The sequence below is a fragment of the Balaenoptera acutorostrata genome, chromosome 1 (genome assembly GCF_949987535.1).
Source record: "Balaenoptera acutorostrata chromosome 1, mBalAcu1.1, whole genome shotgun sequence".
NCBI classification, from domain to species: domain Eukaryota; kingdom Metazoa; phylum Chordata; class Mammalia; order Artiodactyla; family Balaenopteridae; genus Balaenoptera; species Balaenoptera acutorostrata.
This window is the reverse complement of record NC_080064.1, coordinates 110148116-110173328: the sequence shown is the minus strand read 5'-3', so window position 1 is coordinate 110173328 and position 25213 is coordinate 110148116. Positions and strand designations below refer to the sequence as shown.

Genomic DNA, 25213 nt, shown 5'->3' with positions numbered 1-25213 from the left:
TGTAAATTGGTACAGCCACTATGGAGAACAGTATGGAGATTCCTTAAAAAACTAAAAATAGAGCTACCATATGATCCAGCAATTCCACTCCTGGGCATATATCCAGAAAAAACCGTAATTCGAAAGGATATATGCACTCCAATGTTCTTTGCAGCCCTATTTACAACAGCCAGGACATGGAAGCAACCTAAATGTCCATCAACAGAGGAATGGATAAAGAAGATGTGGTACATATATACAATGGAATATTACTCAGCCATAAAAAAGAATGAAATAATGCCATTTGCAGTGACATGGATGGACCTAGAGATTGTCATACTGAGTGAAAGTAAGTCAGAAAGAGAAAAATAAATATCATATGTTATCACTTATATGTGGAATTTAAAAAAATGGTACAAATGAACCTATTTACAAAACAGAAGTTGAGTCACTGATGTAGAAAACAAACTTGTGGTTACCGGGGGGAAAAGGTAGGGGGATAAACTGGGAGACTGGGATTGACATACACACACTATTATACACAGAACGGATAATTAATAAGAACCAACTGAATAGCACAGGGAACTCTATTCAATACTCTGTAATATGGGAATAGAATCTAAAAAAAGTGGATATATGTGTATGTACAACTGACTCACTTTGCTTGCTGTACAGCAGAAACAAAACACTGTAAATCAACTATACTCCAATAAAAAAAATTTTTTTTTAAATCATCATTGAATCTTGTCGTTGGGTAGCAGGGTCTAAGCTAAAAACACTTAAAATGGGACAGATAAACAAAACCCCCTTTAGCCATAGAGAGACAAAAGAGATGGGAAAAGCACAAAGATGAACTACGTTTCTATGACAGAAGTGCTGACATTGTTTTGTCCCCCTGATGGCAGCCTCCCCAGCTTGTCCTGGAGTGGAGTGGGCAGCTCAGGCAGCCAGTGCTCCTGGTCCTCTCACCATGTAGTATCCTGGAAGCAGCTTCTGCAGAAACTCCGCCTCTTTGTGCTGGACTGTTTTAATGATGAATTCATCATCACTGGACACATAGAAGAGGGAACCACTAGCCCCAGAGTTGCAGAGTTCAATCAGCGGCTCATTGCAGAGGGAGTACTGGGCCCAGAGAAAAGAGAGCAAGAGGTTCAGAGATACAAGGGCATGCCCAACCAGAAATCAACTACAGATGCAATTCTATTCTAAAGGAAAACTAGAGCAAGAGTGTGGAGAGAGGGTCTTCCTTTGGAAGTATCCCTCTGATACTGGAGTCCCACGGTTCTGAAATCTGGAAGCTTACCAAGTAATCATCAGGGCGGATACCAAATAACTCCCGAAAGTAGCGGAAGGCAACAGGTGCATAGGTCTTGAACCGAAAGTCATTGTAGTGATGAGCAGGAGTCAGGTTGCTCCCTTCACTGTGGGGTTAAACAGAAGAAGCCATAACTTACCAGTCCCTGTAATTTAGGGAGTCCACACCCTGGAAAGACACTCAGTCACCCAGAGGCAGGTCAATACACCCCTCCTGAGAGAACCAAAGGGACTGGATGAGTCAGTTACATAATGGGACAAGGCGCAGCATGGGGATTAAGACATAGGCACAGGGAATCGTATTACCTCCTCCCGATGCACTAAATTGTTTTTGAGGGCTCAGTCCACAGGCCAGAGGCTCATGGAAACATCCAAAGGAGAGCATGTGCTCTTCAAATTCTCCAGTCCCCATATCACCCTGATTAAAATCAGGTTAAGGATTGGATGCATGCCTAAATTAGACATGAACCCTAAAATGCCCTGATGATGATATAAAAAAGCCACATTTTCTAGGACATTCCCCTGAACATTAACCTCTGTACCTCGGGAAGAAGATACTCTCCACCACATAGAAGTCTTGCATGAGGACATCCCGCTCTGGTTTGGTACTCAGGCTCCCCACAGTGTGAGTAATGCCTAACTGGATGGCACCTTTTAAAGCTGATGAGGTTGTCTGAGAAACAAGAGGAAAGTTTCTAGTATTAAATCTGATCATAGCAATAAAAACTCAGGAGAGAAGAACCAGAAGGAACACCAGAGAGCAAATGCCTTTCTAGTAGTTCAGACTGAACTGGGGCAATCCAGTTTCCCCATCCCCACGCTCTACATGGCAGTTAAGCCTGCAAAGATTGGAAGAGCATGAAGATACAGAGTAGCAAAGTGGGGACTCTCTAAACAAGGTGTTCCCTCCTATCCACATCTATATCTGGAAGATACATTGTACTGAGAGAACAATCCTAAGTCTCACTCCAAAGGTTCCTGCCCCCAGAGTATATGGAGTCCTCCAAACATTTTATTCATCTGAAACAGAATGTAACTAAAATTAACTGATACTCTGATTCACTGCCTAGCTACTGAAGCTCAGTTCTCTAAGGCAAGGCCTGACTGGCATTCCAAGGACAACTGAGTGGCAAAAAAAGCTCCTAACTGAAGAAGAAAGCCTGAAAGATTCAAATTATTTCTGAGAGAAGTATTTAGATTTAAAATTACCATACTATGGTCAAAACACAAATATAAGAGCCCCACTCTTACAACCCAGGATTTCAATGTCATGGGAAAATGTCGTATTATCTAGTTCTGTGCTGTCCAATATAGTAGCTACTAGCCACACTCGGCTATTTAATTTTAAGTTAAAGTTAATTTAATTTAAAAATCATTTCTTCAGTCTTACTAGCCACATTCAGGTATGATTAGTGGCTATCACACTGGATAACACAGATATAGCACATTTCAATCACTGTAGAAAGTTCTATTGGACAATTTTGTTCTAAGTGATTTTCCTTATCCCCAAACCTCACCAAATATTACTTGTATCAATGTTCTACCTAGTCCTCATTGGGCATTAAAGTTATAACTAGGGACTTCCCTGGTGGTCCAGTGGTTAAGAATCCGCCTTCCAATGCAGGGGATGCAGGTTCGATCCGTGGTCGGGGAACTGAGATCCCACATGCCATGGGGCAACTAAGCCCGTGCGCTCTGAAGCCCATGTGCCACAACTAGAGAGAAGCCCGTGAGCCGCAACGAAGTGTCCGCACACCACAACGAAAGATACCGTGTGCCACAGCGAAACCTGATGCAGCCAAATAAATAAATATTTTTAAAAATAAGAATAGGGATTTCCCTGGTGGCACACTGGCTGAGAATCCACCTGCCAATGCAGGGGACACGGGTTTGAGCCCTGGTCCGGGAAGACTCCACGTGCCGTGAAGCAACTAAGCCCATGCACCACAACTACTGAGCCCGCGCACCACAACTACTGAAGCCCACACGCCTCGAGCCTGTGCTCTGCAACAAGAGAAGCCACTGCAGTGAGAAGCCCGCACACTGCAACGAAGAGTAGCCCCTACTTACCACAGCTAGAGAAAGCCCATGCACAGCAACGAAGACCCAACGCGGCCAAAAAAAAAATAGTTTAACACTTTAAAATAAACTTTAAAAAAAATTTAAAAATAAGAATATTTTAAAAAAATAAATAAAATTATAACAAATTTTTTAAGTGCTTGCCTCTCCAATTAGACTAGAAACTCATCTTTCTGTCTCAGTGTTCAGCACATAAAAAGAGCTCAATAAATGTCTGTTTAATTGACATGGGCCTCAGAGCCCATTCCCAGGGAGAGTCAGGTCCCTGACTGAGAATGAGTCAGTCCACCTCTATCACTTCGGACAATGCAATAAAGACAGAGAACAAACACAAGAAAAATTTACATGGGCCAGACAAGGTATAGATGCCAAATAGGAGGTTGAACACTGTACCCCAGGAAACCTAAGCATCTCCAATTAGTCCAGAACTGGGGAATTGGGTCACTCCAGGATGCTTCTCTCCTGTTTTCTCTTCACCAGTTCAATTTTCTCTTCTTGGCTATTACTACTATCTTTCCAATCCATTTGATATCTCTAGCTCAAAATCTGGTGTTCTAGGCCCTATTCACCAACTGAAACTACAATCTTAAAAAAAACAACCCCATGGACTTCCCTGGTGGTCCAGTGGGTAAGACTCCATGCTCCCAAATGCAGGGGGCCCGGGTTCGATCCCTGGGCGGGGAACTAGATCCCTCATGCATGCCACAACTGAGAGTCCACATGCTGCAAATAAGAGCCTGCATGCCACAACTAAGAGCCAGCATGTCACAATTAAGAGTCCACATGCCACAACTAAGAGTCCACATGCCACAACTAAGAGTCCACATGCCGCAACTAAGAAACCCACAAGCTGCAACTAAAGATCCCGCATGCTGCAATGAAGACTCTGCATGCCACAACTAAGACCCAGCACAGACAAAAAAAATAAAACCAAAACAAAATATACACACACGCAAAGAAAAATTCTTGACCTGCTGTCTATCTCTGTATCACCAAGCTGAATGGGATCCAGCCTTCACTTTATGTACATCCAGCACAAGAGACATGGTTCCCTAAAGCTAGGTAAGAACGGCCTTGGGGGCTTATTACATGTTTATATCTAACAGGAAAACACAATTTCTTCAGCTCAGTGAAAAAGCATCCAACACCAGATTTGTTCATTAAGAACATTCTCATTTAAACACATATACAGGGACTTCCTTGGTGGCACAGTGGATAAGAATCTGCCTGCCAATGCAGGGTACACGGGTTCCATCCCTGGTCCGGGAAGATCCCACATGCCACAGAGCAACTAAGCCTGTATGCCACAACTACTGAGCCCACGTGCCACAACTACTGAAGCCTGCGTGCCTAGAGCCCATGCTCTGCAACAAGAGAAGCCACCACAATGAGAAGTCCATGCATCGCAATGAAGAGTAGCCCCCTGCTTGCTGCAACTAGAGAAAGCTGGCGAGCAGCAACAAAGACCCAACTCAGCCAAAAACAAAAACAAAAACAAACAAAACGAAAAACACATATACAGGGCTTCCCTGGTGGCACAGTGGTTAAGAATCTGCCTGCCAATGCAGGGGACACGGGTTAGAGCCCTGGTCCGGGAATATCCCACATACTGCAGAGCAACTAAGCCCGTGTGCCACAACTACTGAGCCTGTGCTCTAGAGCCCATGAGCCACAACTACTGAGCCCGTGCGCCACAACTACTGAAGCCTGCGTGTCTAAAGCCCGTGTTCCGCAACAAGAGAAACCACCACAATAAGAAGCCCGCGCACCGCAACGAAGAGTAGCTCCCACTCGTCACAGCTAGAGAAAGCCCGCGCGCAGCAACGAAGAGCCAACGCAGCCAAAGATTAAATAAATAAATAAATAAATTTATAAAACAAAACAAAACCCATATATACAGATGGGAAATAATTGACCCTTTGTGAAGTAAATTCTAAAGTTCAAGTTGCAGGGCTTCCCTAGTGGCACAGTGGTTGGGAATCCGCCTGCCAATGCAGGGGACACGGGTTTGAGCCCTGGTCTGGAAGGATCCCACATGCCGCGGAGCAACTGTGCCCATGTGCCACGGCTACCGAGCCTGCGCTCTGGAGTCGCGAGCTACAGCTACTGAGCCGCGTACCACAACTGCTGGGGCCATGCGCCTGGAGCCCATGCTCCACAGCAGGAGAGGCCACCGCAGTGAGAGGCCCACGCGCCGCAGCGAAGAGTGGTCCCCGCTCGCCGCAACTAGGGAAAGCCCGCGCGCAGCAACGAAGACCCAACACAGCCAAAAATAAATAAAAATAAAATAAATAAATTAAATTTATAAAAAATAAATAAATAAAGTTCAAGTTGTATGATGGCTATTGTGCAAAGGTTTAGCGTATGAAGAAATGGGATGGAATGTGGAGAATAATATCAACGAGACAGAACTATCCCTTCCTGGAGTAAGATGAATGGGTTTCACCCAGACACACCTTTTTATATGTTGTCTCTCCTGAGGAATCAACACCTCGGTGTCCTATTTTCTTCATGGACATGCTAGAGGCATAAGGCACCTAGAATAAGAAGAGTCAAGATTAGTACATGATTCCCATGTAACACACCAAACAGCTATCACGATGGTAAATCAAAAAAAACAAAACATGCAACACACCCTTTTTAGGTTAAGAACATTTTATAAAATCTTCAGAAGATCCCTCCCATGCAAACACACAGCTATAGTGTTGCTCCCCAAAGAACTAAACTGACTAAAAGAACACGAAGGGGCTTCCCTGGTGGCGCAGTGGTTGAGGGTCTGCCTGCTAATGCAGGGGACACGGGTTCGAGCCCTGGTCTGGGAAGATCCCACATGCCGCGGAGCAGCTGGGCCCGTGAGCCACAACTACTGAGCCTGCGCGTCTGGAGCCTGTGCCCCGCAACGGGAGGGGCCGCGATAGTGAAAGGCCCGCGCACCGCGATGAAGAGCGGTCCCCGCACCGCGATGAAGAGTGGCCCCCGCTTGCCGCAACTGGAGAAAGCCCTCGCGCGAACCGAAGACCCAACACAGCCAAGGATAAATAAATAAATAAATAAAGTAGCTATACAATTTAAAAAAAAAAAGAACACGAAGAAAACTCCAAAGGACACATATTTCACCTTTGGTCCTCAGAAAGATGACACAGAAAATTAAAATGATTATCATTAAAGAAAAGCAGAAACAGGAGAAGTAAGCAATAGCAGCCCCAGAAAAAATGAAAGACCCTCAGTTTACAAAAGCAAGACAGAAGCAGAGCTCCACAGATCCAGCTTCCTTTCAGAAACTACTACCCCTCTAATATTCAACCCGACCTGAACACTATTTGTTCAAACTGAATTCACCAGCAGAAATGATCTAGCCACTGGCAAATGCAAGTACTGCAAGCCCAAGTATTAAAAGACTGTGGCAATAAGATGAATCCTCTAAGATAAGGGCCTCAGTGCCTCAAAGAGATTCCTGAGAATGTGGTATGGCTTTGTTTTCTACTCACATACATCACAGCATCTGAAAAAAGGAAGAAGTAAAACCAGTGGAGCAGAGGCTAGAAGGCTATTCTCCACAGCCAAGATGCCAGCACAACAGACATGAAGGTATTCTTCATGATGTCGATACTCAAGTTAACAAGCCAGAAGGCAAAAAGACTACTGAAAATAGCATGCTACCATCTTAAAGCCTGATGATATTTAAGTTCTACTCTTCTTGCTAAGACCCTCAGTGCCAGAAAACCCTCAGTATATAACCTGACAGATCTTGGAAGATGTTCTGAGAAAAAAGCCTAAAATCCTACGCCAAAATGGTCCGCACTCTGAGGCCCCGTCACAAAACCCAGGAGAGATGCAAGAAGTAAAAAGAGGAATGGGAAATACTCTGTGGGAAGAAAATTAAGCAAATACAAGATACTCTGCACAAAAGAGAAAAACTTAGAATATCAACAGCTTCAGTACGGTTAAAAGAAGTTCGCCACATTCACTGAAGCTACGCAATCAGGAGGTATTAACAGCAAAACAAGAGAATGAGCTTTAGTGTCAGACTGGCTTTGAATCCTAACCTTATTAATTACAGGACCTTGGGCAAGCTATAGAACCTCTGATCTTCACTTTTTCATCTATAAAACATGGATAACAACAGTACCTACACTCATAGAGGCTCTCTGCAGGATTAAATAAGAATACCTATAAAGAGCATTTAGGTATTTCACTCTTTGGTACATTAAAAAAAAGCTCAGGGGCTTCCCTGGTGGCGCAGTGGTTGGGAGTCCGCCTGCCAATGCAGGGATCAAGCCCTGGTCCAGGAAGATCCTGCGTGCCGTGGAGCAACTGGGCCCGTGTGCCACAACTTCTGAGTCTGCCCTCTGGAGCCCGTGAGCCACTACTGCTGAGCCTGCGTGCTGCAACTGCTGAGGCCCGCGTGCCTGGAGCCCGTGCTTCACGACGGGAGAGGCCACCACATTGAGAAGCCCGCGCACTGCAGCGAGGAGTAGCCCCCACTCACCGCAACCAGAGAGAGCCTGCGTGCAGCAACGAAGACCCAACAGATCCAAAAATAAATAAATAAAATAAATAAATTTAAAACATTAAAAAAAGAGCTCAGTAAATCTGAGCTATTATTAATATTCATAATAAACTGTGACAAAAGTAGAGTTGTATAATTACTAGCCTACCAAAGAGATGTGAGAACCCTACCTAGATTCCAAGACCCAAGTAGGGGGAAAATAAGGATGTTATAAACAGGTATCCTTCTATTCCAGAATTAAGGTTTTAGAACCATTGTATCAATATAAAACTCACCTCAGATGCCATGGGTCTCTTGATTCCAGATGCTGTGAAAAAAAAATAAACAAACACAACCATAAGTATATACACACACTCACATGATCTCTATCAAGCACACTGAAACAATCAGGATTTGAGTCACACTAAACCTGACAATGAGCTCCTGCCTCTTGCTCATTGATACCATATCCTTTTGGATAGGGATTTTAAACGTCCCTTCTTTTTCCTCCTCCATACTCACAGAGCCCTTATGCATATTCCGTTCTCATTCTAGTCCTTTTTCTTACACAAGTGTTCATATTTTCTCTAGGAAATATATCTGTTCTTGATACATTTAACCATCAGAGCCAGAGGGTCTCATGTGATACCATGGCTGAAAGAGAAAGGGTGTAAGAGATACCTAAGACTTATTGGACAGCCTGGGCTTGATTAATAATTTTTCCTGTAGAGCTAAAAGGGTAGGTACTCTTAGAGCATATCTATGGTGCTTTATACTTCTACTAATTATTTCAGAAAAAAGGTAAAGAGTTGGTCTATGGAAGCTTTATTTACAGTAGCCAAGATATGGAAGCAACCTTAAGTGTCCATCAACAGATGAATGGATAAAGCAGCTGTGGTGTGTTTGTGTGTGTGTGTGTGTGTGTGTGTGTATACACATACATATTTATGCAAATGGAATATTACTCAGTCATAGAAAAGAATGAAATTCTGCCATCTGCAACAACGTGGATGTCCCTAGAGGGTATTATGCTTAGTGAAATAAGTCAGAGAAAAACAAATACTCTATGTTATCACTTATATGTGGAATCTAAAAAATAAAACAGATGAATGTATATAACAGAACAGGAACAGACTCACAGATATAGAAAACTAGTGGTTACCAGTGGGGAGGGAAAAGGGGGGAGGGACAAGCTAGGGGTAGGGGATTAAGAGACACAAACTACTGTGTATAAAATAAATAAGCAACAAGGATATATTGTACAGCACAGTGAAATATAGCCATTATTGTGTAATAACTTTAAATGGAGTATCATCTATAAAAATATTGAATAACTACATTGTACATCTAAAACTAATATATTATTATAAATCAACTATTCTTCAATTTTTAAAAAAAGTTGATCTATGGAGATGAGGAGGCTAAGGATGGGAAAATGCAATGTCAAAAAAATGGAAAAGCATAGAGTACAGGCAGAACCTGATTCTACATCCTTCCATCCTCATCTTGATTGCTGCTGTAAAAGCAACAGGAATTTGTTGGTGTGTACTTACTAAATATATAATCAGTGGAGATGTGTAAGATAAGTGTGTAGTTAAATCTCATGAATATTACGACTTTTATCCATTTAAATGCAGAAGAAGATTTCAAGAATAAGTATGTTTAGAAAGTGACTAAAAGACCATTATCTATAGAAAAATACTCTAAAAGGTTAAATCAATTCTTAAGGGTCTGCGATCCCTATAACTTTCATCCATGATCACATTGGAAACACGGAGACAGAACTTTCTCTCCTTCATATTGAAGAATGTTGGCCTTTTTTCTTCAAAGATTACTGATATATTACTTTGATCTAGTTCTAAAGAATTCAAAACGAATAAAGATTAGCCATATTAAAGAAAATTAAAAAGAAGAATCCAATTCGGACGAATCCTCAATAATACCTGAGTAGGAAGACCCCAGTTCTGGTCCATATGTAAGGTTTAATGGTAAAACAGCAGCAGAGACAAGATGGGCTTAAAGGGCAATCAGGTAAAGCTCTAATTATTATTGTTTAAGACCAACGATCAAGGGTCCTAAGAATTTCAGAATATAGCTGGGCTCAGAGGAGAGATTGTGGTAGACCCTAGTAGTACAAAGGCCACAGACTAAGCATTTCTGGTACCAAAAAGCAGAGCAGCAAATTTCCTTCCCCATAGTGAGTCAGAGTAGCAAAATTATGGGGAACAGATGGTTTTCATTCCTCTTCTCAAAAAAGGAGGTAAGGGAAATGTCATCTAGCTGTTAGGAAGATGTGCTGCATAAAATGGCCCAGAAAATTAGAAAAACAGCAGAGCCCAATCATCTATGCTTTTTGCAGGATGATTCATCTTCAGTCAGGTCAAGTTCAGGTAGGTGAAAGACCATTTTAGAACTGGAACCCTAAGCTAAAGCTTCCAAGGAACAATAAGCCAGGACGAGTCAGATTTATGATTAAAACTGTTACTGACTTAAAACCTTTTAGACAAGAGCCAACATGCTGAGCTATTTAAAAATCAGAAGACCTGGGTTCAAATCCCTGTTACATCAGGTAAACTGTTCTCTATATTTAACTAAAAAAAGAGGAACCATATTAGAAGGTTTATGTAAAGATTAGATAAGACAAACTAAATCAGGGACTTCCCTGGTGGTCCAGTGGTTTAAAATCCATCTTGCAATGCAGGGATGCTGGTTCAATCCCTGGTCAAGGAACTAAGATCCCACATGCCATGGGGCAACTAAGCCCGTGTGCTGCGACTACTGAGCCCCCACGCTCTGGAGCCAGGGTGCCACAACTAGAGAGAAGCCCACGTGCTGCAATGAAAGATCCTGCGTGCTGCAACTAAGACCCACCCAACACAGCCCAAAAAAAGATAAACTAAATCAAAGTACTTCATGGACTACAACGTGCTATACAAATATGTTGTCATATGTGAATTTTTTTTTTTTAAAGAAACCACAGACAGTGCAAGACGGTTTCCTTTTTTTTAAATTTTTTAAAAATTTATTTTATTTATTTAGGCTGTGTTGGGTCTTCGTTACTGCATGCAGGCTTTCTCTCGTTGCAGCGAGCAGGGGCTACTCTTTGTCGTGGTGTACATGCTTCTCTTTGTGGTGGCTTCCCGTGTTACGGAGCACAGGCTCTAAGCGCGCAGGCTTCAGTAGTTGTGGCACACGGGCTCAGTAGTTGTAGCTTGCGGGCTCTAGAGCGCAGGCTCAGTAGTTGTGGCGCATGGGCTTAGTTACTCCGCAGCATGTGGGATCTTCCTGGACCAGGGATCGAACACGTGTCCCCTGCACTGCCGGGCAGATTCTTAACCACTGCGCCACCAGGGAAGCCCCATACGTGATTTCTAAGGCAAGAGTAAAGCTGGGCCCCCAGGAAGGTTTAATGTTCAATTACCTAGACCTTCATGAAATTCTAATTAGCACCTCAAAGTTCTTGGCTCCTCCCCAAACCCTCAGCCTCCGCCTCCCCCCAACATAACCTGTGCAAGTGTACAGGCAACTGTAGAATTAGTAAGTCTCAATAAGGAAATCAGTATGCTTTCAGTTGAGAAGACAACACTGATTCTGGACTCCTTGGTCAGCACCTGGCTTATCCCTTCCTCTTTTACCCCAGAGGAAGGGGTTTGGAGAGAGCTGGCAGAACCAAGAGCCAACATCCAGTCCTAGGCTGACAGTCTCTCCTAGAACATAACCTCTTCTGCATGCAAGGAGTCACTGGACCAAGTTAAACAATGGAGAAAAAAAAGCAGGTAAGTGATTTCAAGGCAGAGAGTAGGTCTGGGGCTTTCTTACTCCCTAAAAAGTTCTACTTTGCTACCTTTCCTAGTTTTATCACACAAACACATAGCTCTACGGCTGCTACCCTCTTACAAAGTACCCAGAATGAGGGTGGGAGGACTTCACTCAGTGGAATATGGTGCCAATTACTTAGCTATCTGCAACTGCAAAGCTTGGATTAATCCCAAGAACACTATAGCTGAAGCAGTTGGATGGATATTGGGGTCTAAATAATAATAATCAGAAAAAGTAACACGGGGAGGAGAATCAGGACCCAAGACTTACTCTCTTCCTTGTCTGAAGTTTTGCCCCTAGGGCACAGGTCAGAGCTCCAACCTCCCAAAGAAGAATGGACAGGAACAGAAAAGTATCTAGAGAATTTTATCAATGTTGCTGTAACACCCAGCTTGTTCCAGAAGAAACCCAATGAAGAGCAGAGTGATATTTCAGGGAAGCAGGTACCATCTGCTAAGGCTTGACCATTTGGCCCAAGGCTCTGCCAATGAGAAACTGCCTACTGAGACTGAAGAGTCACCAGCACTGTACCTGTTCATCTCATAATCAAGCTTTCTCTTCAGAAGGAAGAGGAGGAGCAGAAACAGAGGAAGAGGGGGGAGGAGGACAGAGGGGGGAGGAGAAGTGAGGAAAAAAAAGAGAGAAAAGAAAAGAATACCAACTCAGCATGGCAACACCCGGCTTAGCAATGCCATCCAGCCAATGTTTAAGGAGAACGAGAGTCATCCTTATGGATAAGACTAGAATGTTATTCAACAGAAAGTTTGTTTTTTAGCATCTGTGTGAAAAATGATCTCTGATAAGTATATACTATCATCTTATAATCCCCATATCCACGATCCATATGTATCATCCTCTTTTTGGGTGGGGAAACTGAGTATAGGGCAGAGTTCCAATGTTAAATTTCCTCTTCCTCAGGGAAAAACGTTTCCATAGTTTGTTTCCTTCATGACTATGTAACTCCTACTTATTAACAGGCCCTAGACCAAGAAGCATTCTAAACAACCAGCTAATGTTGCTCTACTGGAAGCAAAAAATAAAGCCATGACAAACAGGCTGCATCAGAAAAATAATGGCTCAAATAACTTAATTCTGAGTGGCTCAATAGATGATATAGAGCTAACCATGGTGATTTCAAGCCCTAGTTCCTCTGCAGAAAGATGGAAATGTAAAAGACCTAGAGGACATTATCAAGGATCAAGGTACAAAACTGTACTAAATTACATATTTACTAAAAAAAGACTGACTTGTTGTTCACCAAAAATATTAATAAATAAAAGACCTAGAGGAGCAAGGGTGTACTAACTTTGGGAATTTTTTAAAAATTCTGACCGGAGCAGGTTCAATCTGGCTGAAATTTATAGATATTAAATGAAAGTTGATTTTTAAATAGAACAAGTTGAGAACTTAGTTCCTTCAGCCACATATGAACCTACTTGCCCATTTTCAAGCAAATAAATCAATAACAATTTATATTAAGAAAAAAATCATTCAGCAAGGGTCTTTGAAATTTTAATCTAATCTTATTTATAAGTAAAAGTACAGGGCTTCCCTGGTGGCGCAGTGGTTGAGAATCTGCCTGCCAATGCAGGGGACACGGGTTCGAGCCCTGGTCTGGGAAGATCCCACATGCCGCAGAGCAACTAGGCCCGTGCGCCACAATTACTGAGCCTGCGCGTCTGGAGCCTGTGCTCCGCAACAAGAGAGGCCGCGGTAATGAGGCCCACGCACCGCGATGAAGAGTGGCCCCCACTTGCCACAACTAGAGAAAGCCCTCGCACAGAAACGAAGACCCAACACAGCCATAAATAAATAAATAAATAAAAATTTAAAAAAAAAAAAAAAAAAAAAAAGTACAGAGCATAAGGGATGTGCTCAAAATCACAGAGCAAAGGCAGTGACAGAGCCAGAACTGGAATCCATATTCCTAAGCCCCAGTTCAACTCTCTTTCTTCTAAACTATCTTTTGTTTTCAATTTCCTGGCCACTTGGAGTCTAGGTAGGACAAGAAACCAAGGGAACTAGAATACTTTTACAAACTAAATAAATCTCAGAATTGCTAATGGACAATATGAACATATATTTTCTTCCCTTGAGGTATTTCTTTCCCTTCCATTTTCACTGATAAGAGGATTAAGAGCAGAGACCTCCTCCTTCAGTTCCTCTCAATGAAATGAATAACAACACTCTGTTCCTCCAGCAACAGTCATCAATGTCACTGGCAAAAACAGTAGGAAAGTATCTTTCATTTCTTTTAGTGAGATTATCCTTGTTCTGAATCAGACAATGCCAGTATTCTAGAGGAGCAGAAGCTATCTTTCAAGTCTGATACTTGAAAGAGCAGTTTCACAGATGTTAAGGTCCTCACTAGCAGTAGAAAGTACCTTTTTGTCTTTGTAATAAGACATGAACAACTTTAACAGAGAGAGAGAGAGAGAAAAAAAAAGTTTTTAATTCATCTCAGATTGGAGTTTTCTTTTTGGTGTAAGTGGAACCATGTCTTGCTCTGATTAAAAGCATAAGGGTTACAATCATTGGATCTGCAATGACAAAAAGAGGGCATCTGTGGGCACTCTTGTGTCAGCGATCTTGGAATTGACTGCAGAATCAGTTACCAATCCTTGGCAAAAATCCACATTAACTTCTAAAATATTTTCTTAAAGAATGATCAATAACTCCACATATTATGCACGGAGGAGCTCAGAATTTGGTTGCTTTTTTAAGACAGCTAAAGTCAGAAGGGGAAGTTCCCTTCTGCACTATTCTTTTGTTGAACAACAAATATTTAATCTGGTTTAAAGTCAAGTTAGCTCACAAACAGACTTTCAGATTAGTGAGAGAGCAATAAGGTATAGTGGGTAGGAATGTGGACTCTGAAACCAGAACACCTAGGTTGGCTAGATTTGAATACTAGATCTACCATTTACAACTAGGTAACTTTGGACAAGTTGGTTAAAATGCTCTAGGCCTTGGTTACCTCATCTATAAAATGGACATATAATAACATGTATTTCATAGGGTTGTTATGAGAATTAAATAAGTCCTGTATAGCACCTAACATGTAATAAATGCTCTATAAATACTAGCAATTATTACTACTATCACTGTGAATTATGAAACCCCATCTACAGGATGGGAAGGGTCAGGGGAAATGAGAGGTACAACAGAAAGGGAAAAGAAAAAGAGACTCATTTACTGAAACAAAAGGAAATGGAGTTACGGGAAGACTTCGAGGGAGACAAAAGATAGTGAACTGATTCATTTCATACTGTGGAACTGTGAGAAAAGAAGTTTCTGTGTTAAGACAGCATCTTTTTTGGAGAGGACAGAGGGGAATGGGAGCTAAAGTGAAATAATGCTTGCAAGACATCCACAGCCTTCTCAGAAGGCCATGCACTACTACTAAAAAAAAGTCTGCAATTGTTATGGGGAAGAGGAGTTGGCTGCTAGTAACTGCAAGGAGCTCATGCTTCTTCAGCACAAATACACATCAGTTCTACCTCTCTTACGGTTGACCCCACAGCACAGAAAGTTGAAACCTAAATGAGGAAAAACAGAAAATTATCACTTACTTCTGGGGTTCTACCTGCTTAACAGCAGAATAAGCACATTTAAAAAAAAAACAAAAACAAAAACAAAACACACAACAACTCTAAAGTTTAAAATTATGAACAGGACCTGACCTGATGACCCCCAGTACCATACTGTGAAATGTTAGATGATTTTCTGCAGTTCTAGGTAAATGTCAAAAAAAAAGAGACAGAAGGAGAAGCTCAGGCAGAAAAATTCCAGGAAGAAAAAAAAAAGAAAAAAGAAAAATTCCAGGAGTGATCACAAAACTTGTAACCCAAACAATTTCACACTGGAGTGATTTCAGATTGGCAAAAAAATTCCAGGTATAAAGCTCCTTGCATGCAGGCTTCTATCCTTTTAAAAAAGACTGTGTATACATTTTACTTGACTGTCTTCCACTTGTGACAGCAATTTGGTAATATCTAGCAAAAAGCCTTAAAAACAAATATGTACCATTTGTCCCACAAGTGGGAATTTATCCTAAGGAAATAATTAGTCAAGTGGACAAAGACATATATACAAAGATATTTATTGTAGCACTGTACATAATAACTATAATTGGGTAGATATAATGGGAAAGGATCTAAATGAACAATATAGGTGACATAAATTGTAGTGCAGTCATAAAATGGACTAGTATACAACCATTATTTTTATGTGTAGGATAAAATCCATTATTTTTATGGATAGGATGTCACAATAAATTGTTGAATGGAAAAAGGTAAAAAATTACATAATGCAATATTTTTCTAAAACACTTACCTATAAAGTCACATGTATTTATACACATAGAAAAGGTCCAAAAGATTATATACCAGAATGTTAAAATATGACTATACTGGATAGTGGGATTAAGTTGATATTGTAAGTTTAAGTTTCTATTTTTCCTTATCTATATAAATTTTCTGTAACAAATAATTAGATAATTTAACAATTAAAGGAAAGAGATACACACGGATGGCTTTATTATCTTTCTCTGTTTTATAACCATTTTTCCCAGTAAACTAGTGCTCAACAGTCCCACACATACAGACCACCATCAATCCCCTCCCCACACATTAACTCAAGCTCATTACAACATATTATGCTGCTGCAGAGATAGAGGAAAAATGTGAAAAGATGTCTAGAAACCTGCTGACAACTCCAAGCTACAAATAAGCATGACTCCTATACACTCCCTCCCATTCTTTATTATTACTTTGAGATGCCTATACAACCTGAAACAAACCTGTATCAGCACATATAAGAGGTTCCCTCTGAAGAATTTACCTTTCATATCCTTCAGAATATCAATTTTCTCCTATAAAACAGGTATACCTAATTTCAGCAGATCTCCTGGGTACTTGAAAAATAAAGATCTAGCCTCAAAATTATCAAAATTAGCTGAGAAATCTTTAATGTTACTAAAATAATTTCACAACAGCTGAACTAGCCAAGTCAAGTGCCTAAGTGGAAACAACCCAATCAATTCCTGCTAAAATACAAATTTGAATCATCATACCATGTCACAGAAAATTTTTCTGAGTAACTCTGTACTGGTCTCAAGGAAGCACTCCATTTTGGTCCTTGGCCCCACCCTAAATTGTGTTTGTGATGAAAAAGGTACCGAAGGCCTTAAAAGAGGAGATAATTGAAACAAAGATATTTTCAGACAGTAAATAGCTCCAAAATATGAGTTGTTGTTCCCCTCCCCCGCCCTGCTCTCAGTGCTTGGAACAAAACAGAGTTGGCCTTAATACCAGAGCCTCTCCCAGTGCTTTCAGAGCAGAAGCATTTCCGTCGGAGATGAGATGACATCATCTACCAGATGAGAAACTAAGAGGCAGTCTGTGACTGACTTCAATGTTTGAAGTACTCATATAATTTTGGGAGGCTAGAAGTTGGCCGGATGTGCATTCCTTAGACGAGTTTTGCCTGAACAGGTCATAGAGAAGCAATTCCAGAGACCTATCAATACTACTACAAAAATGTGTCAATAATTCTTATATAAAGCAGAAAGAGACAAGCAGACTTTTTGGAAGCAAAATGCTAATTCTTAGAGGGTCTCCTGGTTGATAATATTGAGAGCCAGAGATTTCAAAAGGAAAAAAAAAAAAGCAAAAGCAAAAACCTGCACAAAATACAAGTCATCAGCCCAGCTGTTTGCTGGACTATCTCAAACAAGTTCTCTGGTCCTCTTTAACTTGAAATACTGAATTTTAATTATACCACTGCATGTAGGAGGCATAATATGATATCCAAATGAAAATACTCACAAATATGTCTGAAGTGTCAGCCTACCTAATGAGAAGTACTGCTGAGCACACAGCTCTAAGAGATAGTGTTAAAAGGAAAAAAAGAAAAGGCACTATTACTATGCCCTCAATAAGAACTAAACCAAGCCAATTAAGAAAACCAAGCCACATCTTAGAGAAGAGCTAAATTTTATTTCCTAGCAGGTGTCAATTTTTCCTAAGGATCTTCTAGAAAAAATGAGAAAGGCAAGGATGCCTTAGAAACAAAAGCTCAAAAGCAGTTTGATCTACCAGTCCTGGGGTCAGCTGAGAGCCAACCTGGCTCAGCTAAGAGCCAACTAAGTAGCAAGGAATGAGCCGCAAATTTACTAAGACCCATCTTGACAACATACAGATTTTATGCAAAGTCTTTGCCACTATTAACAATGTCTTTGAATCTCACTTTTCTAATTTGGAAAATGAGAGGGTTAAATTAAAATATCTCTACATTTCCCTCTAGTGATAATTTTTTTTAAAAATTTATTTATCTTTGGCTGCATTGGGTCTTCGTTGCTGCGTGCGGGCTTTCTCTAGTTGTGGTGAGCGGGGGCTGCTCTTCATTGTGGTGCGTGGGCTTCACATTGCAGTGCTTGTTGCAGAGCACGGGCTCTAGGTGCACAGGCTTCAGTAGTTGTGGCACACAGGCTCAGCAGTTGGGGCTCGCGGGCTCTAGAGCGCAGTCTCAGTAATTGTGGCACACGGGCTTAGTTGCTCCATGGCACATGGGATCTTCCCGGACCAGGGCTAGAACCCGTGTCCCCTGCATTGGCAGGCGGATTCTTAACCACTGCGCCACCAGGGAAGCCCTAGTGATAAATTTTTGCTTCTAGTTCTATAAGCCAAATTTCACGGTTCTCAGGCCTCAAATATGTATCTCTTAGCAGCAAAATTTTGGTTGAAATTTGTGAAAAAAATCTGAGTCCTTCTTTAAAAGACCTGAGTCTCCTGGATAAGCCAACCCACAGCCAAGAAGCAGAAACAGATTTCTGGCAGATCACCACCTCCCAATTCTATTTCCAAATCTGGTTCTAACTATCTTGAAAAAAAGCAGTGGATATTGCTGGCTTAGAATGTACATATTTGAGCCTAGAAAGTAACTTAAATGATATGATAATGAGCATAAATTACCTCAACAATGCACTTCAATCACCTCCCTGACACTAATGCAAGAAACTAAGAGATATGGCCAAGTTACTTCTCTGCCATCCCTTTTATACAGGTTCTTGTCAATGACAACTTGGAGTTTACCAGGGATGCTTACCTACACTGTGCACAGAAAAGCTAATATACTCTAAGCTATTTATATATCCCTAAAATAAAAAAAAAACCTCTTCCCATTCTCTTCCTGTAACTTCCCTTTGCCCACTCCCCATCAACATTACTGATCCTTTGGGATAGTGCTTACTCTTGGTTAACTCCATATTGCTCAGTTTAGTACACAAGGCAAATAATAAGATATATGGAACTCTTTACAAGGAATCTGCCCTTCTCTCTTTTTACCAGTCTTCTTCAGACTCCAACAATAAGGTGACTTTTTGGGAATCAGATATTTAAAAATTAATACATATTGTATACAGCCATTATAAACAAACAGACTAATTTCACAGGAGGCGAAAGAAAAATGATCAATAACAAGGTTTAAAAAGATGGAGGGGGCTTCCCTGGTGGCGCAGTGGTTGAGAATCTGCCTGCTAATGCAGGGGACACGGGTTCGAGCCCTGGTCTGGGAAGATCCCACATGCCGCGGAGCAGCTGGGCCCGTGAGCCACAATTGCTGAGCCTGCGCGTCTGGAGCCTGTGCCCCGCGACGGGAGGGGCCGCGATAGAGAAAGGCCCGCGCACCGCGATGAAGACCGGTCCCCGCACCGCGATGAAGAGTGGCCCCCGCTTGCCGCAACTGGAGAAAGCCCTCGCACGAACCGAAGACCCAACACAGCCAAAAATAAATAAATAAATAAATAAATAAGAAAATCCAAAAAAAAAAAAAAAAAAAAAGATGGAGGAGTTGAGGGAAAAAAGTTCACTTCAAACAAAAAAACAGTAAAAGAAACAACAGAAGCTCATAGAAGATATGAATGAAACAGAACCAACACATATGTAGAAACTAAACAATGTTCTCTTTTGATAGGAAAGGGTGGAGAAGTGAAGCACAACAGGGGAAATGAACTAGGAAGGGGTTTCCTCTAGGAAACACCATCAGTCCAAACACTCTCTCTCTGAGACTGAATGATGGGCTGGGGTTTGGAACACAGAGAAACAGAGATTCTCTCTGCCGAGCTATCAGAAACAGCATACTTCCTGAAGCATACTTGTATCCTTGATCAAGAGGATACACCCAGTAAAAAGAAGAGAGAAGAAACTGACAACTGTGGTCTTTTTGCTTTCTTCATGTCAAGTAAGAATATCCCAAAATTCTAGGAAAGAAAATATCCAGCTTAAAGGACAAAATACTCCCCCACACTTCCCTTCTCCCCAGTTCTGAATGTGGCCTGGTGTTATCGCTGTTGTTCACTTCACAGGCTATAGTTTCCATTATTTATTATCAAAGAAAAATAGACTGATAAAATATTTAACAGCTAGTAGCTAGCACATATTTAAGCAAAGTTATTAATCAGAACAGTTTTATATCAAACCAGAACAGCACACAGAAATTATCAAAAAAAACATAGTATGTATTTTGATATTCAAAGCTAACTTATAAGTACACATAACCAATTAATATCAGATATTGGATACCTAATAAGTCTATATAATTATACTTGACAGTGGGCTTGAGCAGCCATGGCAGAAATAAATGGATAATTAAAAACAATGACATTCTAATGTCAGTTTTCCAGCAGAATCTACCAAGGGGACAAAAGAAAAAAGGAGGGGGTAGGTGGGTGTAAACCCTCTGCGGAGAAAGCAAAAAGAAAAATCTCTCCCTACTTAGAAAATACCAATCAAAACGAAACCTGGTGATATTCCGCCTACATGGCATTCTGTTCTATCTTTACATTTCCAAATTTCAGTTTCTCACTCCAATAAAGTGGCTTAAGTTGCTTTATTTTTCACTAGTATGGAAGAATTGAAGGGAAAGAGATCAGTCTACAAATGGCCTACACTGTACGAAAGAACACAGACAAAAAACCCCTACCACTTGGAGTTATCAGTTTACAGCATACATTTACTGGTGGAGCTCTGCTGGGAAGAACAAAGCCACCAGAATCAAGGACTGATAAGACTGGCTCTACTACAAAAGTTGCAAGCAAAAATCTTCTCTCCTGTGTCTTCCAGGATCTCCCTCAGTAGTTAAGGGAAAGTCAGAAAAGGAGCTGTAAAAGTTACCTCCAAATCATTTGTGCTCATGATAAAACCATTTGGTGATGTGTGACAATTTCAGAAACGTTCTGGTCTGAAGCAAAAGGAGCTATAGGTTCATGATCTTCTAAGGTTTCAAGTGCTTTTTCTTAGGGGAGTCACACATGATTTTATCACACAGCTCTTATTTCAGGGAAGCAAAGGACACCTCAACGCTCTAACTTTACTTTTCAACTCCTCCACTAACTTCAAATCAAGTCTCCAAAACAAAAACTCTTGACTCCCTTCCTGGTGGTAAAAAGGGGACTCAGTGGCTGAATTTCAAACTCTTGATGGACTAGTCAAACTGCAGACAGGGGGCTCTCTTACACTGGTGTGACAGATGGTCACACTGTCAACAGCACCTTATCAGGGCTGATTTTATTTTTTAAGTGGTGCCACTGTCCAAATAATGAGGATAGGAGGTAAAGGAAGAGAAGGAATACATTTCCTTTAACACATGAAACAGCTGACAGCAAACTGCATCACCTTTTCTTAACCAAAGTTTAAGAACAAGCACATGATAATGGCTGCTGTAAACTGATATTCATTTATAATTGCCTCCCTCCCACAAATCCAAACATGGTAATTACTCCACTGGGAAAAGATCTCTCAGACATCTCTCAAATATCTCTCAGAGTGAATGCTTTGCTCTACCTTCTGTATTTCACTCGTCAGCAGCTTAAAAGACCAGCTCTCCCTTAATGGTGAAATAATAGAGACAGAGGTTTAATACTGGCAGGGAACAACTGTCCTAAATTACCTGCCCTTCCTAATTTGAATGCCAAAAGATTTTGAGCCTCCAAAGGTTATGAGTGACTTATCTAAAACATCAATTTGTCCCTGAATCCTGACATTCTTATATATATTTTTTTTAATAAAATTTTTTTTAATTTTATTTATTTATTTATGGCTGTGTTGGGTGTTCGTTTCTGTGCGAGGGCTTCCTCTAGTTGCGGCAAGTGGGGGCCACTCTTCATCGCGATGCGCGGGCCTCTCACTATCGCGGCCTCTCTTGTTGCGGAGCACAGGCTCCAGACGCGCAGGCTCAGTAGTTGTGGCTCACGGGCCTAGTCGCTCCGCGGCATGTGGGATCCTCCCAGACCAGGGCTCGAACCCGAGTGCCCTGCATTGGCAGGCAGATTCTCAACCACTGCGCCGCCAGGGAAGCCCCTGACATTCTTATTTTGTATCCACTTTCAACACTGCCAGAGAATCTTGCCTTTAGGATTTCAGTTTCACCAATATTTGAGTTCAGCTGAACACCTAAGTACAGTAACTTGGTTTTAGGATGATTAAAACACAAACACACACAGTCCTACCTTGAATTTCTACAAAGCTAGCCTTTAACAATTTAGGAAATCATAAACCATTGTTTATTCCTGCCAATGTCTTAATTCCCCTGGTACCATCCCGACAGAGCACCACTCCCCTCCAATCACAAATAAAACACATTCTCAGTAGCCTTTTTTGCATCAGAATCAAACATCTTATCCTCTTCAAAAACATATCCTTGAAATGAAATATTCTATTAAATTAAATTCAGTAAGCCAAAACCTAAGTGAGCATGCAGATACACCAAAAAGTCAACACTGCATATCCGCACACGATAATCCCATGTTTTCAGAAATATTTATGAGAATTTTTCTTAATTTCTTAATCCATTTCAGTATTTGCCAAAGAAGCAGAAAAGGAGGGTGTTAAGAAACAAAAGTAAAAAAAGGAATCTAAGCTATTTATTTTTAGTCATTTTTATATCTTGACTTCACATATGAACACAGTAGAGCCAAGGAGCTGTAAAGTCCACTAAAATCTAATATTTGATTTTCTGGTGAAAACACAATAGCAAAAAACACTTATTCAATCTGAATTACATCCTGCTAGTCCTCGGATCTGGCAGGAAATATAAAAACATACAAAAATATCAAATAGTGACATCTAAAATAGATAGTAGGACTTCCCTGGTGGCGCAGTGATTAAGAATCCGCCTGACAATGCAGGGGACACGGGTTCGAGCCCTGGTCCGGGAAGATCCCACATGCCGCGAAGCAACTAAGCCCGTGCGCCACAACTACTGAGCCTGCGCTCTAGAGCCCGCGACCCACAACTACTGAAGCCTGTGCGCCTAGAGATCGTGCTCCGCAACAAGAGAAGCCACCGCAATGAGAAGCCCGCGCATTGCCAACGAAGAGTAGCCCCCGCTCGCCGTAACTAGAGAAAGCCCGCGCGCAGCAACAAAGACCCAAGGCAGCCGAAAATAAAAAATAAATAAATTAAAAAAAAAAAAGATCAACCTGGTTTCTAATCCCTGATTTGATAGTTAAGTCTGTTTAATGACTGTACACAACAATTCTTCTTTCAGCAGTGGGGGAGGGGGAGAAGAGGCTTTAAATTGAGGAGCTACTGTATTAAAAACACTGTCATTTTAACTTTATTCTTCTTCACATTTATAATGCAACATGAGTTGTTCTGGCCTGCTAATCCTTTATAGGAAAGGTAAAAATCACCTCTCAAGAAATTAAAAATAGATGTACATAAATAAAACTGCAGTTTGGAAAAAGATATTTGTGACCAAATATTTGCTCATCTGAACTGGAATATGAAAGGTGGAACCCTCTATTTAGTCAACTCAAAATGGGAAGGATGCAATACCAGGCCTAAGGAAATGTCAATGTCTCAGGTAAAGCATCCATCATCTGGCAGCCTCTCCTGTTCACAGTGTAGAGGCAACAGTCACTGTGGAACCCCAGACATTTCTGATGGAAGCTCTAGAACAGTTTCTGACTCAAACTACCCCCCCCACACACAAACACAAACCCCAACACCACACATTTTCCCTCCTACACACAATCTGTTGCTTTTCTTGTGGGCTCCTCAGCCCTCCCTCAATCTTCAAAAGTTTCTAACCACTTTGAGCTATATTCCCTGGCTCCCTTCTCCAAGTGCCAATGTCGTGCCTAATCATTCCTCCAGTCCATCTCCTATTATGCAATATTCGCCACAGCACTGAGAGCCACCCCCACCCCATCCTTCTCAGGCCTAATTCCCAGCATCACCTCCCTCAACCTTTACTGCAATTCGAGACGCCATCGTTCCGCCTTCTCCATCTGTTTTCAGGGTCTTTTAGCCCTGATTTTCCACATTCCTCAGGTTTTCTTCAAAACCTCCCATTCCTTCCCAAAGTTGGGCAGTCTAGAGATGGGAGTCTCCAAAGGAGAATGTTTGATAAAATGTGTACGTGTATCTGTGCGAGCGCACGCGTGTTTGCGGGCGGGGGGCACGAAGTGAGAAGGAATGACGCATTAGGGGAAGGCTCTGACGAAAAAGACGGCTCCAATAACTCCCACCCCCAACAAAATCCACAATTCCCTAACTCCCCAGCAATGGAAAGCGTCCCATAACGCTTCCATACCTTTTAAGTCCCATGGCTTCTCTTCCACAGTTTCATCCAATTAATCCCGCAATCAACTTGGTTTCTACCTGCCTCTCACACTACGTAATTCCTCCCTACTTATGAAGCCTCCATTTACTCTACTCCCTTCGGTTCCCTTTCTGTTGCCTTCCTACCCCCACCGTCAATCTCCATCCCTTCCTAACCCTACTCCTTCAAAGCCCTCAACCCGGTCTCCTCGAAGCCAGCCAATGTTCCTGACAGCTTCCCTTTTCTCAGTCAAATCCATCCGTTCCTCACACTACCCCTGCCAGCTCAGAAAGCTAGGAAAGCCTAGTTCTCTGTTCTCCTTACCGGCAACGACTCGGACATCCCCAACTACAGGTGCCCTTCCTGAGTCTCGCTCTCTCTCCCATCGCACAGCTGTCAACAGCCCCCAGCCCACGCTCCGCCCTGATTACCTGAAGACGAGGTGCAGGGAGGGACCCCGGAATCCGCGGATGAAAACCCGACCGCCGACGACCCAGAAGAGGCCGACGCCATCTTGGCAGCCCCCTCCCCCTCAGCGGCCTCGCTCCCTTTCAATCCTCTTCCTCTTCTCCGAGTCGAATCTTCCCCACGTCTCTTCACAGAACCCGCGTTCTGCGGGCCACCTCCCCGCCCCCTCTCTCAGATACGTCGCGCCGGCTCCGGGACCAACTCAGGGCCGCACCATTCGGCGGGCATGGGGGAGAACTCTCGTCTCGCACCCTCTCCGCAACTTTAACCGCTTTCCGCGGGAGCTACTTTCCCCTTTCACAACAGAGGAAGCTCAAGCCAGCTGCCGGGACCCCGCGTCCGGACCAAACCACACCTAAAAGAACAGGGTGGGGAGTGAGAAGTCCCAGCGGAGCGAATGCCCCCTCCCCTTCCTCCCTAGCCACAGCCTGTTTATCGCCCAACCCCACCGCTCCACTC

The 25213-nt window shown here is 42.1% G+C and overlaps 1 protein-coding gene across 3 annotated transcripts in view; it reads right to left on the bottom strand.

Moving 5' to 3' along the window:
• PIP5K1A (phosphatidylinositol-4-phosphate 5-kinase type 1 alpha) overlaps positions 1–25213 on the bottom strand; it is a 38802-nt gene extending 13589 nt beyond the window's left edge. The window contains exons 1-7 of one of the 3 annotated variants that reach the window (XM_007178038.3): positions 24718–25213; positions 15181–15219; positions 8158–8189; positions 5829–5909; positions 1836–1966; positions 1283–1400; positions 949–1101 (exon numbers count right to left, since the gene is read on the bottom strand). In XM_007178038.3, coding sequence (XP_007178100.1) covers positions 949–1101; positions 1283–1400; positions 1836–1966; positions 5829–5909; positions 8158–8189; positions 15181–15219; positions 24718–24799 — 636 coding nt within the window. In that variant the 5' untranslated portion in view covers positions 24800–25213. The remainder of the gene's footprint in view (positions 1–948; positions 1102–1282; positions 1401–1835; positions 1967–5828; positions 5910–8157; positions 8190–15180; positions 15220–24717) is intronic. The other 2 variants (XM_007178036.3, XM_007178037.3) reach the window with 2 other exon arrangements.